The sequence below is a fragment of a genome, unplaced genomic scaffold (genome assembly GCF_019419815.1).
Source record: "Pyrus x bretschneideri cultivar Hongxiangsu unplaced genomic scaffold, Pyrus_bretschneideri_v1 Contig44, whole genome shotgun sequence".
Lineage (NCBI taxonomy): Eukaryota > Viridiplantae > Streptophyta > Magnoliopsida > Rosales > Rosaceae > Pyrus > Pyrus x bretschneideri.
In genome coordinates this window covers 1024777-1042816 of record NW_025999768.1, presented here as the reverse complement: position 1 = coordinate 1042816, position 18040 = coordinate 1024777, and the positions used below count along the sequence as shown (strand labels likewise).

The 18040-nt window shown below is 34.3% G+C and overlaps 1 protein-coding gene across 1 annotated transcript; it reads left to right on the top strand.

Moving 5' to 3' along the window:
* Window positions 1-4246: 4246 nt before the first annotated feature.
* On the top strand, window positions 4247-5559 carry LOC103943886 (ethylene-responsive transcription factor TINY). The gene has a single exon (XM_009354254.3). It carries the CDS (start codon window positions 4672-4674, stop codon window positions 5380-5382), a length of 711 nt encoding a protein of 236 aa, XP_009352529.2. The 5' UTR covers window positions 4247-4671; the 3' UTR covers window positions 5383-5559.
* Window positions 5560-18040: the final 12481 nt, after the last annotated feature.

Sequence of the window (18040 nt, the reverse complement as noted above, 5' to 3'; positions counted from 1 at the left end):
TTCGTCCGATTTTCCAATAATTCAAATATCTACAAGTAGGGCTAGCTCGAAGGAAAGCATGAGTTTGGTTTCTAATATGAAGCAAATGAAACAAAAATCTATATAGAAAAAAAAAATGGAGCTTGAAAATTAATTCAAAGTTTGTTGCGTTAGAGTTGCCTTAATGGTCAATCACTGTTGAGTTCGGATGCTGATAGCACAATTTATGAAACTGATGAACCCAACTGGGCCATGTTATCTATAGGCCTTTTTTGTTCTAGTACTCCCTAGATGCCTGCATTATTTTTTTTTTGGCAAATTAGCAATAAATATATGGTTTCCAGCTTGCTTTTGTTTTGGTTTCAGATCAAATGATTGGAAAACTCATACTTTACGAGGCGCACTTGCTTTGCAAGATTAATGGATGTCTTCTAAAAATCAAAGATATCGCGTTAAATTACGAAATAATGGTGTAAATGACTCTTTTTTTTTTTTGTTATATAGTGTTAAAGGTGATAAGTTTTTTTTATAAGTATCCAGTCTCGTTTTCTGAATAAACTCTATGTTTTAACAAAATTATGGTGATCTATTGTTTGATTTAAATCCAATGGTGGAAGAGAAGAATATACAAACTGGACACCTGCAAGACTGCAATAGAGTATTTGTCATGGAAATTAATTGCTCTAATTACTAGATTATATTATGTTATCTCCGGTGTTTAATATATTAGTATCAGTGAAAATATCGATATGCATATTTGTGAAAATATCAATGTCAACATGATCCTTTCCGGATCTTTTTGGTGAGAATCCTGAGAATCCGTGAATCGTGTTCATTCATCGTACATCGTGCGGTCAGTTTTTATCAGGTACTGTTTGTTTTTAATTTTAAATGAAAATATTTAAAATGATTAATGATCTCAATTCATGAAGCCTGACTTGCCCTAATTTGAGTAACCCCTTTAGTAAGTGGAAACAACTACAAGGACACTCATGGCTCATTTTATTGGAAATGAACAATGATACCGTACATGTACTATAATATAGGTAATTTATTTACAGTATTATTGATCAGATGGTAATAGCTTGGAACGGATAAATGGACTTTGAAACAATGAGAGATTTTTAGGTGTCATTAATTGTATACATTCATACGTATATTTCTTTCATCGTAATAATTAAGGATGTGAAAGATTGTTTGTTTTACAGTCAGTTGTAAACATTTATATGTCTATTTCTTTAATTACATAACAAATCCGGAATAGGTTAGATAATTCTCTAAAAAACAAATGTGCTTCACAACTGTGTATCTTTTTCTCATATTCACATGACAAACCGGAAATAGAGCAATTTCTCTAAAAACCGACTAATTTTATAAATCTATTCGTCTATTTCACTCAGTAAGTGACAAACTGTGAATAGGGCAGCTTCTCTAAAATATAATTGTTGGATACACATTTGAGTCTATACCTAATATCTCTCACCACACGACGGACTGAGACTATGACAGACTCTCTAAAAAAATCAAGTTTACATACAAACTAAAAAAAATTTATCTTTCTCATTACATGACAATTGAGAACACAGCAAATTCTCTATAAAAAACAAGGCATGATCCAAGAGTACACCGAAGGGTTTTGCAGGGCAGTAGTCTAGCTGTTAAGATTGGTCCGGCAACGGATGTGGGGTATGGGGAGATTAATGAATCAAAAAATTTTGAAGTCTGGGTTGGCTGAAGAAGTAGAAGAGTTTTAATTATCGTTGGTGTGTAATGCTTATGGGGAGAAGGGGAAAGAAGGAAAGATATATTGGCAGGATTGGTGGTGCACAACAAAGGCCTAGCCCATCCTAGTATGGTAATCTTAAGGTCATTTTCAACCAAACTGACTAAATATAGTCTTGTTCAAAATTATAGTCATACAAAAAATTATATTTAAATAAACAATATTAGGCTATATTCATATATTATCTCTAATCGAATGGGCTAAATATTGCACATTTAATAATTATTAGTTTTAAGTTTATACTTTAAATTTATTATTTAAATTAATTACACTACTGTTAGATGTTTTCAAACTCAGCCGTTGAATCAATTATTGTTGCAGATGAGCTATGCCCCAAAAAAAGGCTAAAGTGGGGGCTACATTTGTGTAACTTGATGCCCCTTTAGCCAACTAATAGTCTAGTGGTCTTCAGAGCACTTCCAGCGTGTGCTCTCCCCCGAGGGACAGGCCCGCGAACAATGGCAAAGAGCCCGAGCAACCAAGCCCAGCGTGTGCTAGCGATGGAGCCCGAGCGGGCCCTAGGGAGAGGCCAGGCACGAGTTGCCAGCCTGAGAGCCCGAAGGCAATGTGACGTGGGCTGACGTCAGGGCGACGTCAGCCATAATATAAAATTAATAAAAATATAAAATATTAAGAAAAAAAAGTAAAATTAAAAAAAATTAAAAAAATTGTAAAACCCAGACTTTGAACAGCTCTCGTCGGAGTTCATCGTCGAGGTTGATGAACACCCACAAACAAATGGCAGACATCCAGGCTCTGCCGCAGCTACCGTCGCACCCCACACCGCCTTCGCCCCCTCACGATCCTCCTCCTTCCATTGGCGTGCCCAGAATGCACGATTTGAGATTTGTTTTGGGGGGAAAGAGGAGAGAGATAGAGAGTTTGGTTAGGGAGCGGGGAAGATCGGGACTGTTGATGGAGGCTGAGGTGGGTGAGATGGTGAAGATGGAGGAAGAGAGGCGGTGGTGGGGTGGTGAAGATGGAGGAAGATATGCGACGAGGGTTTGGGTGCGTTGGAGGGGGACACAGGTTGAAAACAAGGGTTTGGGCTTTTGGAATGGTGCGTTGGCACCATGTGAAAGAGTAGAAGAAAAATAATAATAATAATAATAATAATAAAGGTTTTGGAATGGTGTGCTGCATCATGTGAAAAGAAAAAAAAATTTAATAGAAAACGGTATAATAATACAGATTAAAAATCCTATCTGAAATTACAAATAAAATTATTTTGTATTATTTAAAAAAAACTAATATTTTATTGCCTATTGACAGGACTATTCAAATGCAACGGTGGAGATGCAAAAGGTAATTATTGTTCATTAAGGGCAGTTACTGTTTACTGCGTAGATTAAATAGTGAATAGCCTGAGGTAGGGTTTCCCACGGTGGAAGTACTCTCATAGAATTATAACCCAGTCATCCATTAGTAATGTATGTTTGAAAAATCAGGCCATTTTCCCTTTAGACTTTTAACCTCTTCGTTGAAGATGGCTTAATTATCGAGAGATTTTTTAATGTTCCCGAAATATGAGATGGTATATTATATGTTATTATACAAGTACGAGAAATTTTTTTTTTCAAGTATTCCATACTTATATAATGATATATGACGTATGTATCTGATTCTGAGTACAGTAAAAAAATCTCTCATAATTGTCCCCACACGACTGTGTTGCTGTGCCAGCTCTGCTTTTCTGACCCTTGGAGCTGTCTCTGAAATCCTAATCTATCCGTACCATTTTCTCTTTTTACACTCCCATTGCTTTATGACCGTTTCTTGTTTCTTTATCTCTACGCACTGCGTATCTTCGGCACAAACTTTACTTATTTACAATGAGATTGGTTGTTTAGAAATTGAAAAAAATGGAGTTATATTTTAGGAAAAGACTTGGTTCAAAGTAGGTATTTCTGCTAGGTATTTTCTATGGTGCTGTACTTTGGAACACAATAAGTTTTTTCTTTATTATCTTATCAATTATAGTTTGACACTTGAGCATAAATTTTTCTTTTTTGTGTTTTTACAATGAGTTATTTTTGCATACATATCGAATTAGGTTGTAGAAAGGAGAAGTCGTCATTCTTCCTTCTACCACAAGGTCATTCATGGGGAAACTCACTTAACTACCAACCGTTAATTCGATCCACTACACAATGTATTAGATAATTTGAACCGTCCATTTTATAGACTCTGAGCGTAAAATCATTCTTACAAAAACTCACTTAAATTGAAAAGTAAACTCAAAAGACTAATTTAGATTACAACGTTATACTGCAATTAGACTTCAATGAAAAATAAGTGTCATATTAGCTTATTAACGGATTAGTGCTTGAGCGGTATAATATTTTTATATATGGTCAACAGAATGATGAAAACGATGGGGTTAAAAGGAGGGAGTCAGACCGACTCAGTGTTGTTGGCGTGGTCACTTAACGAAGAAGCCCCACGTTTTTCACTTCAGATTTCTTCTCTCTCTCTCTCTCTCCCCTCCTCGAATAAATCCCCTCCCTTCACTCGCTCTTGTTTCTCAATTCCCCTTCTTCCTTTCCCGTTTCCCTCACTCACTCACACACGCAACAACTACGTACACTCTCCAACTCTCTCTCTCCAGCGTTACCCTATATATAATATAACTCGGTCACACTGCCTGAAGCTCACAAAAGCCAACTCCTTGCCACTACCAGAACGCATTCTATTTATAGTAAACCAGAGGAAGAAACGAAAGCTCGAAACTTTTGCCTTGGTTTCTTTTTTTAGCATTTCACTGATTCCACTACTCGTCAACAATGGCTGACCCAACTCACTCGGAGACCGAGTAGAGCTTCAACTCCTCCTCACACTCCCCTCCTTCCCCGTCCTCATCTGGGTTTTCCCACTCCATTCCGAACCCCGGTCAAAACCCACTTCCCGAAATGTCCAACTCGCCAGACCCGGATCAGAAGCGGGCCAAGCGAGCCAGAGAAACCAGCAGCAAGCACCCGGTTTACAGAGGGGTCCGAATGCGGACATGGGGCAAGTGGGTGTCAGAAATCCGCGAGCCCAGGAAGAAGAATCGGATCTGGCTCGGTACATTCTCGACACCCGAAATGGCCGCGCGTGCCCACGACGTGGCAGCGCTGACCATCAAAGGCAACTCCGCGATCCTCAACTTCCCCGGACTCGTCGGGTTGCTGCCTCGACCCGACTCGAACTCTCCTCGGGACATACAAACCGCGGCTTTCAAAGCCGCTTCCATGGAAACTCTAAACGCTCCGCCTCCTCCACCATCGCAGTCGTCTTCGTCGTCGTCGTCAGCATTGTCACAGTCCTCACCATCATCCTCAATGGTGGGTGCGACAAGTACGAGCGAGGACGCAGGAACGCCGGAGGAGCTGGGGGAGATAGTGGAGCTGCCGAGCCTGGGAACGAGCTACGAGTCGGCCCAGTCGGGGAGCGAGCTCGTGTTTGCTGATTCGGTGGAGGGGTGGCTGTATCCTCCGCCGTGGTGGCACAACAGTTATTTCGAGGAAGATTACGGGTATAATAGTCTTATCAACAGTATTATTAGGGATGATCAGATGTTAATGCCTGAACCACCAGCTGCCGAGTGTGTTGAAGTTGAGGCCTTATTGTGGCATCATTAAATATGAACCGCTGGATCTTATTTTCTTGTTATTTGAGTTAATTTACAGCCTTTTTTATTTTCTTTTTATTAGGATATTTTGAGTATTTTACCCCTTTTGCTAATAGGAGTTGTTATTCCAAATCTCTTTTTACTTTCACATACTACTTATTAATTTATGTCATTTCATCTTCTTCAATTATTTTGATTCGACGGTGGAGAATTAAAAAAATTGTGTAAGATATAGACGGGACGTGTAGATAACGGCACCCTTGTCAAAATGGTCAATGGTCTACTGTCCACAGTCCACCCACAAGTTTTCAGTTACTTTCTTAATTTTTCTTCTTAAATATTTATACTTTCTTGAATAATAAAATACAGGAGTTGAGATTTTGACTTCCCCCTTCATTGAAATCAAAAGGGGCCTTTCTAGATACAATGAGATTCGACGGAGGATGAAGGCCACGTAATGAGTTGGCCAGTATTTGATAACAAACTTGTCATTAAAGAGAATCGAACTTCATATCTCTAGATTATTGTTACCCTCATTTTTCACTACTCGATCATTTATATCCTATCAGTAAATTAAATTTTTTATATCCAAAGGTTTAATAAAACACAATAAATTAGTTTTTCTTTTATTTTTTTTTATCAAAAGACATTCTACAACTTTCTCAAAACATCAAATTAATAATTTATCAAAATTGGAATTATTAATTTACTCAAATTAGAAACTCTGTTTTTAATAAATTTTCAGGCATGAGGCAAATATCACAACCAAATGACATACACTCTAAAATATGTCTTCCTTTTGTCGAAAGATCGAATAAATAGATTAATAATTTTGTTACATGCATTATTGCCCCCGCCCATGTCCTACATGATTTTGGCAAATGTGCGTGTGACGCATACATGTAAAAAAAGGAATAATATGAATTAATTATTTTTTTTTTTCGTCTATCGTACTCAATTTTACTTTTATTTTACAAAAAAATTGTTTTCACAACTCGAATTCGTGATCTTTTAATTACAAAAGAGCAACATTTTTATTGTGCCAAGGCTCACCTTCAGTTAGAGTTTTACATACGTAAATTAATTTCAACTCATTTAAGATTGTGGTTACTTAACTAGGTAAGTGCGTTATTTGGAATTACATAGAGGTATGTCGTTATTGGTCTAGTTACGAATAGATTGTACAATATAACACGATGTGTAACCCCCTTACTTTCACATTTCTCCACTAGAGTCATATTCGGATCTCTCCCACCAAAGCTACCAAGTTCACTCATTCGGGCCCTTAAAATTTGATTAAACGTCTACAATTATTATAATTTTTTAAGAGGTTCCCTGTTTGTAGCCATTAGATCATATTTCATTGATCCGGATGAGTGAACTTGATGGCTTTGGTGGGAGGAATCCGTAGAGAATCTCTTCCCATTTGTGAAAACAATAGAATACAATGACATCGTTGATAGTACCTAAGGAATCTCTCATGGTGAGAGATCTCATTGCAGACTGTAATATATATCTCGTTATTTCTACGTCTCTAATTAAGTAACGAGCGAGTCTCGCCGAAACACAAAGACACATCATCAGATAAGTACCTAAAGAATCTCTCTCCCCTTGTGAGGGGACTTATTGCAGTGACATGTTCATATATTTACTCAGGGGCTGGTCTTTTTGTGTTCTGAGAGTCTTCTGACATGTTCATATATTTACTCATATCTTTATAATTGCACGGTCAATGCTCTATGCCTGCATTTTTTGTTTTTCTCTTGCTGTAACTTGTTTCAAAGATAATACTGAATCAATGACATCAAATCAAGGACATGCATATAAATATGGTCAGAAAATGTGATATTTATAAACCAAAGTTCCAAAACAAAAGTTCATAGGGATAGGATTGTTAAGATTTTCTTTCTCCTCTTTCTACTTCCTTATTTGTTGCTGAAAATGGTTGTTGGTGCTAATATTTACAAATTTTTGTGGAATTGTTAAATTACTTATCAAGGGTTTACATCAAGAAATTAAAATATGTGGGTTGTTTTTAATAAACCCTAGTATTTTTGGTTTCATATCTGGTTTTTTTTTTTTTTTTAATTTTTTATATTAAGGGAACACAATTACTCAAACACAATTACTCAAACATAGGAAACAAGGAGTTAGGAGAAGACAGCATGTTGATTGGTTGGTAAGGTATTCGAACTTCAAACTTGAGAGTAGAGCAGTGGCGAAGTCAGAATTTTTAAATAATAAGATCATGATTTTGATAAAAAAATAAAATAAAATAAAAAACTTAATTTGACCATTTTATAGAGCACCTAAAGGAATTTATCGATTCTTGCCAACATCTGGCGAAGGCTTATGCCAACATATGCCAACAACTACTATGATTTGTAAAGTCTTGTCAAGGGTGGCTATAGTAAATGGTGGAGTAATGTTGAAGACGGTCAAGGTTTATCAACTGAGGCATATCATCGAGCGCTTGGTGTGTACAATAAAATTGCACACAAGAAGAGGAAAAGGAAAGACAAGAATGATAGGAAAAAATATAGAAGAAGAAGAAGTAAGAGGAGAAGGTTATATGGTTTGCCCTAACTGTTTGTAGAGTGAAATACAATACAATACAGATACAAATATTCATAGAGTTTTTGAAGTTGTTGAGATCATGAACAACCAATGACCCCTTACTAGCTCGGCTCTGTTACTGGTGTAGAGAAATGAGTATACTACTTTAGCCAACTTGACCCGCTCAACTTCACGTCTTCATTTTAAACATTATATTTGATCTTTTTGTTGTGAAAACAAAATTACAAATAAAACCATAAAGGCAATCCGATCATAAACAATCAAAGTTGAAAGGCATAACTAGAATAATGCTAATGAAGTTGTACGATTCCATTTTATATAGTATATATATAGTACAAACTGTGCTTAAAAAATAGTTTCTAGGGCTTGGAAGCTGTCAATCGAGTTTGTTAATCAACCTCATGAGCTTCCTAAGTGCTACGCACCGCATAAGCATCTCAGCTGCTAGCTCAAAGCCAAGCTCACGTACTATTTAAGTTTGTGCTTCCATTTACCGACCAAAACAAAAAAGTACTATTTAAGTTTCTGCTATCTAGGATCTAGCTAACCTTTTACACAAAATTTAAAAAGGTTTTTTGTTAACTTTATCTTCACATTGTCCCCATAGTTTTTGGTTGAAGTTGATTACAAATGGAAACTTTTCATTCAATCATCTGTCGACAACAAAATCCTAAACTCAACCACCACGGATTGGCCTAGTAATTGAAAATGAATTTCAAGTATGTAATTTTTCAGGATATGTCATAGGTTCCATTCTTGAAGTTGATGAATTATTTGATGATGGCCAAAATGATGCTGAAATGCCTATATGAATCTTTATAATCTCTAAAAAAATAAATTATCATGAACCGAAGAAGAATGTTGTCTTTAATGAACTAAGACTTATCTTCCTTGTAACCCACCAGCTGATCTCTTTAAAAGAAAAATCCTACAACCCACTTGCTCTATGTTTTCACTGAAGCCGGCCCTGAGCTGCGTCGTGGCTCCTCCATCAATTACAAAAAATAATGATTGAACATTGAAGTCAAATATCTGTGACTCCACTGCAAATTTTGCGTCGCTGGAAGATGTGAGATGAAAGCAAATTAAGGACCCCAGTTCTTTGATTAATATCTTTGTCTTCTAACTAGAATTATGATTATTGTTTTGCAAGGTTCTGGAATATTAATTTTTGTGGCTGGAAATTGGGAGTCCTTTTTATTTAAGTCTAGCTCGTAATATGATTGAGTCATAGCAAATCAACATCCAAGGACCAATGATTTATAAATTTATAAAAATAGCCAAGATAATTGTTGAGAGTAAATCCTACATTGAAAAAAAAAGAACATCGCATGTGCTTACATGATATTGGACTACTCCTCAATTGTCAATTGGATTTATGGTGGAACTTCAACTTTCTTCATGGTATCAGAGTAGATTATTTCACGTGTGAACTCTAACGGTCTCACGTGCTCTATGTCATCTTGCTTTTGTTGTCCACATGATTGACTTGAACATTCACCATATGCGAGAAGGCGCGTGGGGAGTTAAACCCAAATCAAAGAAATAAGGAATTTTATGTGTTTATAAGAGAGATTAAACTAATATTCATATTACTAATTAATTTTATAGTTAAATTCCACCTTTATTCGACAATCTTCACTGTTTAATCCATGGTGATGAGAAAGATCGTATAATATTCCTGTCTACTGTCTACAGAAGACAAGACGTCTCACCTGAATAAAGCTCTTCACCAATATTACGTCGCACCTGTATAAAGCTCTTCACCAATATTATTGGTACTTCCTTACATATGAAAGCTGCGAGCCAAGGACATAAAATGGTATATGTACTTTTGGAGAATTTATTGGAGAACTTACTTGACAAAAAGGTTGTGTTTGTATTATTTTCGTGTTATATTTGTTATCTTAACAGGGTCGTATTGTGTCAAACTCATTATCTTAATGGGTTCTTAAGAGGTGATTCGATAACAACCCGATTTGTTAACGCATCATTTCAGGTTAATAGATTATGTAAGAAATTGTCATGTTTAATGTTTAAATCTTGTTAACGATATCTTATTGGGTTCTTAAAGAGTGACCTGATAACGACCTGACTTATTAACAGATTGACTCAAAACCCGTTATTTTTATGTCGAATTAATAGGTTACGCAATATATTGCTAAACTTACGTGATATATATTAACTATACTACGTAATCGTATTTCACTAGACTTTCCCCTACTTTACTATATGATTACTAGATTATTTACCAGTTTGCTTCAAGAAAATGAGGCATCCATCTGCTACAATCGAGATTAAAAAAGTGATTAGGTAGTGAGTTGTAGTAAATCTGTCACACGTGCACTTAAATTTGGAAGTTGACCTTTGATTAGCTAAGCAATTGATCGGGCATCCCAAAACCCAAATTAAGCATTTGGTGTGTTGTTTCATGCCTGTAATTTCCATGTTACCTCAAATTTTTTAATTAAGATTTTAATATCCCAAAGAATGTTGCAGACTTTGTAGTGCTAAACTTTAAATTAATAATTAGGGTTTTACGAATAAGTAAAAGACTTTTTCATATCATTCAGTACTATGATCTGATGATATTTCTTTTCATTTAGAAGTGAGAAATCTTAGATTCGAATCTCGTGGATAGCAAATTTGATATTAAATTAGGTTGCATATTATATGACTTAGCATAACTTTCTTTTTTCCTGATGTAAAAATGTTGATGTACTAAAAAAAAAAAAAAAAAACCTTTTCATAAACAGGGTTGTGCTTCTGCTCATCACCATTTTCATAAAACTGAAATCTGTAAATTAATCACCTGCATTAAAAAAATTATATTGATTAGTGTAGCATCTAATTAGGCGTCGGACTAGGTAGTGCAAAGCACTAATTAACTTCGATGCAAATTTTAGGTCAATAGAATATACTGTTTCTTCAAACATAATAAACTAGTTAATTTGCTTTCTAATCTTTCGTTGTTCCAAGCCAAATCATCTACTAATCATTCTTCATTAGTCTTTTAATATATATACACATATATATATATATATATAATATATATATGATCATTTTACGCATATCTAATTTAGAGTTCAAATCTTTTGCACTTATTTTGTGTGTGGTCTTTCTAAGTTTTTATGACTTCTAGCAATAATTGACATGTCTCCATAAACTTAACCCTCCTAACCCTATCATTCATAAACTTAACACATATCAATAACAAAGATCATAGAAAAACCACACACAAAATAAGGGGAAAAGATTTGAACTCCTGATTTGGAGCCACAGCTTTGTAACTTTTTTAATTGTTTATCGTGATTGACATTAGGGTTTCGTTAGGGTTTGGAGAAAATTAAGAAGTTTCCGGAGCACATGCTTCTATGGAACCTTTGTATGCGGTCGAAATTGACCAGAGTGTAGTTGCTTCCTTTAGTGTGATGATGATGAAAGATATTATCATAAAATGGTGATCGAAGAGACCCTGATGCAGGAGATGCATGTGTTTACTTCATTAGTAAACTTGTTATACATAAATCATATTTTTATGAATGTAAAACTAAAATGCATCTACATATTGACTGCGAAAGCATACATTATTGTAGTTAGAAGTTTTGGTCAACGATGTGTCCACGAAGTCTCATATAATACTCTCTCTTAAAAAGAAAAAATCTGTAACCAGCTATATATTTTATTGTGTATATGTCTCTTATCGTGATATATAGACAGAAATAACTATAAGATTCTATCTTCTTTTAGTCATTGTTTTCATTATTTAATATCAAATGTTGCTATTTGGACTACGTTTTATTGACCACCCTCTTTAATAAGTTACATATGTATAGGTGAAGTCCATCTTGATTAAATTGCTCATCAACAAGGTGATCATTAGTGAATGTAAAATAGCATTAGTGTTTCTCTCTTGCTTTTATTTTTAAAATTACTAAATTAAAAATGTCTATTGCATCATTAGTTATGATATGCCCAAACTGATAAAATTAGTTGAAATTCTCTCCCCGAGTCCAAAATTCGTCAAGTATTATATTGAAAAGTATAATATACATACAAGCATCGAAAGTAGGGAGGAAGACCTATTTGTGGCCCAGATACATTCATGAATACATGACAAGTCACGCGTACAAAAGTTTTATTTCATTAAGTCAAATTGACTATATGCATCATAGAATGTTACTATGCTCGATTTTGTGTCTAGTATCCTGCTAACTCCAAGTACTACATGTCTTTTCGTAAAATCTCTTTCGAAGTTTTTCTAGATATGGCAAGTCACACATATACATGATAAAAGCACCCATGGACATTCAATCATTCAAATACAATATTTTCGTATAACATATGAAATTATTTATTTACATTTATATAGCTAGCTGTTTTGATGAAATCTAATGCATATGCACCCTAATGAAGGTGGTTGGGATGATTTGATGGTACATGTTCTCTTGGAAGAGAGACCATAATGTAAAGGGTATGTGCACCATATCTTTCCGAAGGGTATTTCCCATGCCCTCAGGACTAGTCTTGTAATGCAATTTATGGGGTCTATATATCAAGGGACATGTAGGACAACAATGTTCCAGATCGAGCAACGTATACAACCCCTGGCTAGGTTTACTTGAACAGCGATGTATATCCATACACTGATTCACAATTGATTGGTTTTCATTTGCTTTCGGAAATTTTCATCCAAGTAGCTAGCTTCTTATTTTTATTACTTATATTAATGGCTTTTTATCCGAAATTGTGAGATTGATATAACTCCTCACTTTGATCTATGATATTTAAAATCAATAGAAGTGGTTCTTAAGATTGTCTATCGTCATCATTTTGGTTATTCTGTGAGAAATCTCCGTTAAATTGATGGTATTTTGTCACCTTAACCCCCCTTAAACTGTTGGTTTCTTCAATTTAACAAAGATTTTTCACATAATGACCAAAAAAAATTGACGATGAACAATCTCATGGATCACTTTTATTGATTTTAAATTTACGAAAGTAAAGTGAAGAGTTATGACAATCTCAAAAACCATTTTCAAATGTCAATATTAATTTGATACAATGTTCAGTTTCATCATATCTAGCTAGCTACTAGATTTCAAACAGCTACAATTAACAAAACTTTTTCATCCGTATGAAATGTATTGGTAGTTCGTATGCTTTTGAGTTCTGCGATATGAAGTAATACAATGCATCAAAAATAAAGATCAACTCACGTGCGACTGAACCTATCATTTTCCATTAATGTTTTAGTAGTCGCGAAACCATTTGGATGGTTACGTGCAGTACATGCATAACAATATCGTTGAATCAATTAGTTAATTAGAATGCAAGATATTAATGTGATAATTAAGTACGTACAAATTATCGGGGGCTCTAGGTTCTAATTGATCTTAAATTAATTAACTTACGGGCTACAGCCTTCTCTAACTTCTTCCAAGTAGTTCGTAGGTCATGCTCGATCTTTAAGCACAAATTATCGAGTTTGAGTAACTTAATTAGCACCAATGACATATACCAACTTGCTAGCTCGCTCTAGGGTTCTAGCTTAGCTTGGTCCTATCTTTTGGGGTGCATCAAGCTTTATGGCACATTATCTTCTTCTTGGCCGCAATCGAGTTTGTGATTAATTATGGAAGTATGATTCTCTTCCGTCTAAATTCCTCTCCTCAAGTCACCTATTCTCTCACTTTTCTCTTTTTTTCTCTATAAAGAAGTTAACATCAGATGTTGACGGGGCTTAACCGTAACAGTTCAAATATGAAAGACTTGGAAATGAGGAGAATTTAAAGAGGAGAATTACATGATAAGTGTGATTAGGTTCCATTTTGAAGCATGTACGTAGTCTTGATTATCTTCTTACTCTACTTTAGGGATGTTCAAGAAGTTTAATTACCTTATCCGTGTTTACCCTCAGTTAAGTCTGATTGTGCGTGTGTTTGATGCATCTCAATCCTCTCGTGCTTTGTGCTTCCGGTAGTTATAAAAATTTATCCAGCATACATTAAAGTAATCGAGGTATAGTAGGATCAGTCTCAATTGAAGATAAGATAAGTGAAAATATGTTTAAATGGTTTGGACACGTGAATTGAATATCTATAGATACTTAGAAAATGTGACTTTGAGATGGATGGTCAGGGTAAAATAAGTAGAGGAAGACTTGAAAAGAAACTTTAAAAAAAAAATACAAAGCATGTAGAGCTAACGAAAAACTTAACCCAAAATAATTTGCAGTTGTGTTCTAAGATTCATGCAGCAGATTTCACCCAGTTGAAAAAGATTTAATTGTTGTTGTTTGTATGCATTAAAGTAATCCTATTCAAAGTATGATTAGCATTATATGAACCTGTTTTCATCGATTGATAAATGACCACTGAACTGCATGCAATCATTAGAGTAACCATTTCAGATTATACTTTTAAAATAAAAATTAATTAAAACTCATTAAATCATTCCAAAGACCACTAGTTCACCAATTCAAAGACCACTAGCTTTTGGCAAATGGAAAGTTTCGATCGATTATTTTGTATGGTATGATCGCAACGAATCCAAATTCTCGCCGGATTCTTTTTGTAAGAATCTCGGATATTTGTAAATCATATTTGTTCATCGTATATCATACGGTTAGAAATTATTTTAAATATTATTATTTAAAATTAAATACAAATAATATATGACAAAAATTGACCACATAATATATGATAAACGAATACAATTTACAAATTTTCAAAATCTTCACCAAAATAATCTGGAGAAGATCCTGTTGGGATCACAACAAGAAGACAAAAACAAAGGAGCAAAATTAGAGTGTCTTAATTTTTAGGCAACTTTCGGTCACCAATCCCAAATCAGATATAATTACAACGGTTTTGTTGTCAAATTTTCATACATCCTTCTTTCTTTTGACTTACCTGCCTAAGCTCAATATCCTGTTTAAACCCACAAACGATGCAGGAAAGGCAACACGTGTGCAATAAATTGTTAAACTCCATGTTGTCCTTTAATAAAACAGAGCAATCTTTAACCTTTAATTGACCCCATATCAATGTACGTAGACTTAAACATCAAATATGTTTAATCATTAGCTTAACGACAATGTTGATTTAAACTCCAATTACAAAATACTAACTAATGAATTTTAACAACTTTAAACTTTTTCAAATATCTTTATCATCCTCAATATTCCACGGTGATTCGAATTTTCTGTTTTCTCAATCATATTTTAAAGATACCACAAATTAACAAAATTTGTAATAGTTCAGTCATCTAACGGCTGTCGAAAAAATAGACGATTTAATTAAGTATTGAAATTTTAATGGCGTTAATCAAAGGTTAAAATATTTTTAATTTGGTTAATTTTTGGTTGAGATATTCTTTAAAGGTAAAACGAAAAAGTCAGACTAAAAAGGTCAGTAACATCTCTTCTTACTTTTTCCCTGACCAGGTATAGCTCCAAAATATTATCACTAACCCCATAAGCATGATGAATGAGACTTGGTTCCCGGAATGCCATCTCATGCATATGTGAATTTGCTGTAAAATTACCCAGAGAATTAAAGTAACAGCTCAAGTTAAAATTACTTTGGAGTTTACTGGAGCAACTATAAGACAAATATCAACAGCTGTCTTCAATTCCCACAAATCATTGTGTTATGGGCTGACCGATCTCTTAAAACATGCAAACATAATTTGGTAGTTAATTAAGTGAAAGATATTGAGGGTGTTAATCTCAAATGGAAAAAATAGAAGACTTTATATGTGCTTATAAGTAATTGAGCTATTTTTTATAGTGTCAATTATAGTTTTATGGTAAAATTTCAACTTTCTTGATGATATTAGAACAAGTTATCCCACGTGTGAAGCCCAACGGCTATATATGCTCTATGTCATCTGATTTGTGTTGTTCACATACTATGCTTGAAAATTCACCACACGCGAAGAAACTTGTTGAGAGTGTTAATCCAACATTGAAAAAAAAGAAACCTTACATATACGTATTTGAACTACTCCACATATTATTAATTAATTTTACAATGTAACCTCAACTTTCTTAAAAAAGATCACTATGTTGGATCGAGTGCTCTTCTTTACGTATGAGCTAATTAATGATCATGAAGGATTAACATCTGCCTACATCCAATCCTTTACTGCGATAGTGCCATCCATTTTTTCGATCACCTTTTCTGTCACATCTATAAGATAACCAAGCATTCTCTTTCGGGCGCGGGATATCTCAGGCTTTGAGAGAGGAAAAAAAAAAGCATCATATATAAACAAATTATTCATAGTTTGGATCAATTAATTTGAACTTATAGGGTATAAGTACGTTAAGTGGATTATAATTTATAGTTAGATTCCTTGTTGCACAAGTACTGTAGTAATTTAGTTTTTCTTATTTTTCAAATAATCTTAATCCTTAGTTTTTCTTAAATTTTGATGAATTTTAATCCTTAAAACCCAATGCTTGTAATGTACAAAGATATTTACCCTATGAATAAAATCATCTAATTCCATATTACCAAGGGAATTGTTATTGGCACTCCAAAAATCTCATTCTACACTCCAAACTTTCTATATTTGGAAAGAAAAGTATACTTGTGTGAATTGTTATTGGCACTCCAAAAATCTTTTTTTTTTCTTCTTAAAAGTGAATTTAATATTGTAACTTTGTCAAGAACCAAGCATTGTTTCTAATGCTTTTTACTAAATTTACAAGTGGCCACTATATATGCAAAAGAAATGTTAAGGAGACTCTTTAAAAAATGAGACTTCATGAACTCTCTGTCATCTTATATTTTTAACACAATGTTTTATAATGTTGATACGGAAATTGACGTTAAACTGCGAGTTGACAAAGAATCCATGAAGAGTCCCACTTTTGAGAGAGTTTCATTAACATTTAAAAAAAATATATGGTGTTTTCAGCAAGCAAATGATGCCAATAGTATTGACAAGAATGCATGGCACGTTTTGACCATAAAAAAGTTGGTGTTATTCACGTATCATTTTTTACTATCCACACACTTTATGTTAATTCTTGTTATTTGATCTTGTTTTAATTAATCTGATCTTATGACTGAAAATTAAGATAATTGTGTGAAAGATGAAAAAGAGTGTGCGGATAGAATCTCCCTAAAAAATTAATGGCACGTAGGACATGTTAATATGCAGGGACAGGAGTCCGATAATCATATCGACAAAGAAGTACAACCAACCCAACTAGAACTAGCCATGCATACACTGCGTGCTGATAAACAGCAATCTTCGAACAATGATGAAACATTAATCATTACTGCTGATCGAGCATATATATTACAGGAGTGACGACCGAAGACATGTAAAATTACTTAAGGAGGAAAGGAAATATTCGGAAAGGATATTTCTTTGCTGTATATGTTTATTAATTCTGGTAAGAGGTTATTTGTACTATGTTTGGTAAATGTAAATTACTATATTTGATGTTTGCCTTTCCCATGGAATATTGAAGGGAAATTTTATTTGAAACAAAGTATTGAAAGGTTATTTTCACATGCACCTGTTGAGTGGTGTTGTTTTGGACGAAAATTGCACAACTACACAATTCTACTTTTTTTCTTGTTAAATCTCTGTTTTTTTCTCTAACGGTTATGACGTTTGGTTTGCTTTTTTTATTCACTAAAACTCAATGCGTATAATTTACCATTTTACAATTACCTATTGGGTCCCAAATTAAGAGATACGGCGAAGCTGTTAGCAAGGAATCCAAGAGAGAAGAGAAGACATAGGAAAAATAGTAGAGAGGGATTGTGGTCGCCGACGACATTGGAGACGGGTTGCTGGCCAGCACTAGGTTGCGTTCACCGAATTAAATGAAAGGGTGTACAGAGAGTATATTGTTGCTGTTTGTGTTTTGCAGTTATAAGGTGGTATTTGTCTTCACTTGTAAGTAGGTTCTAATCTCGTGGATGGTAAATTTGATACCAAATTAGATTGTGTATTGTGTGACTTAACCGAACTCTTACTCCCCTTAATATAAAATATATCGTTGTACTAAAAAAAATCATTTTTATTTATTCAAAGACAAATTTGGATGTTTGGTGGATAAATTT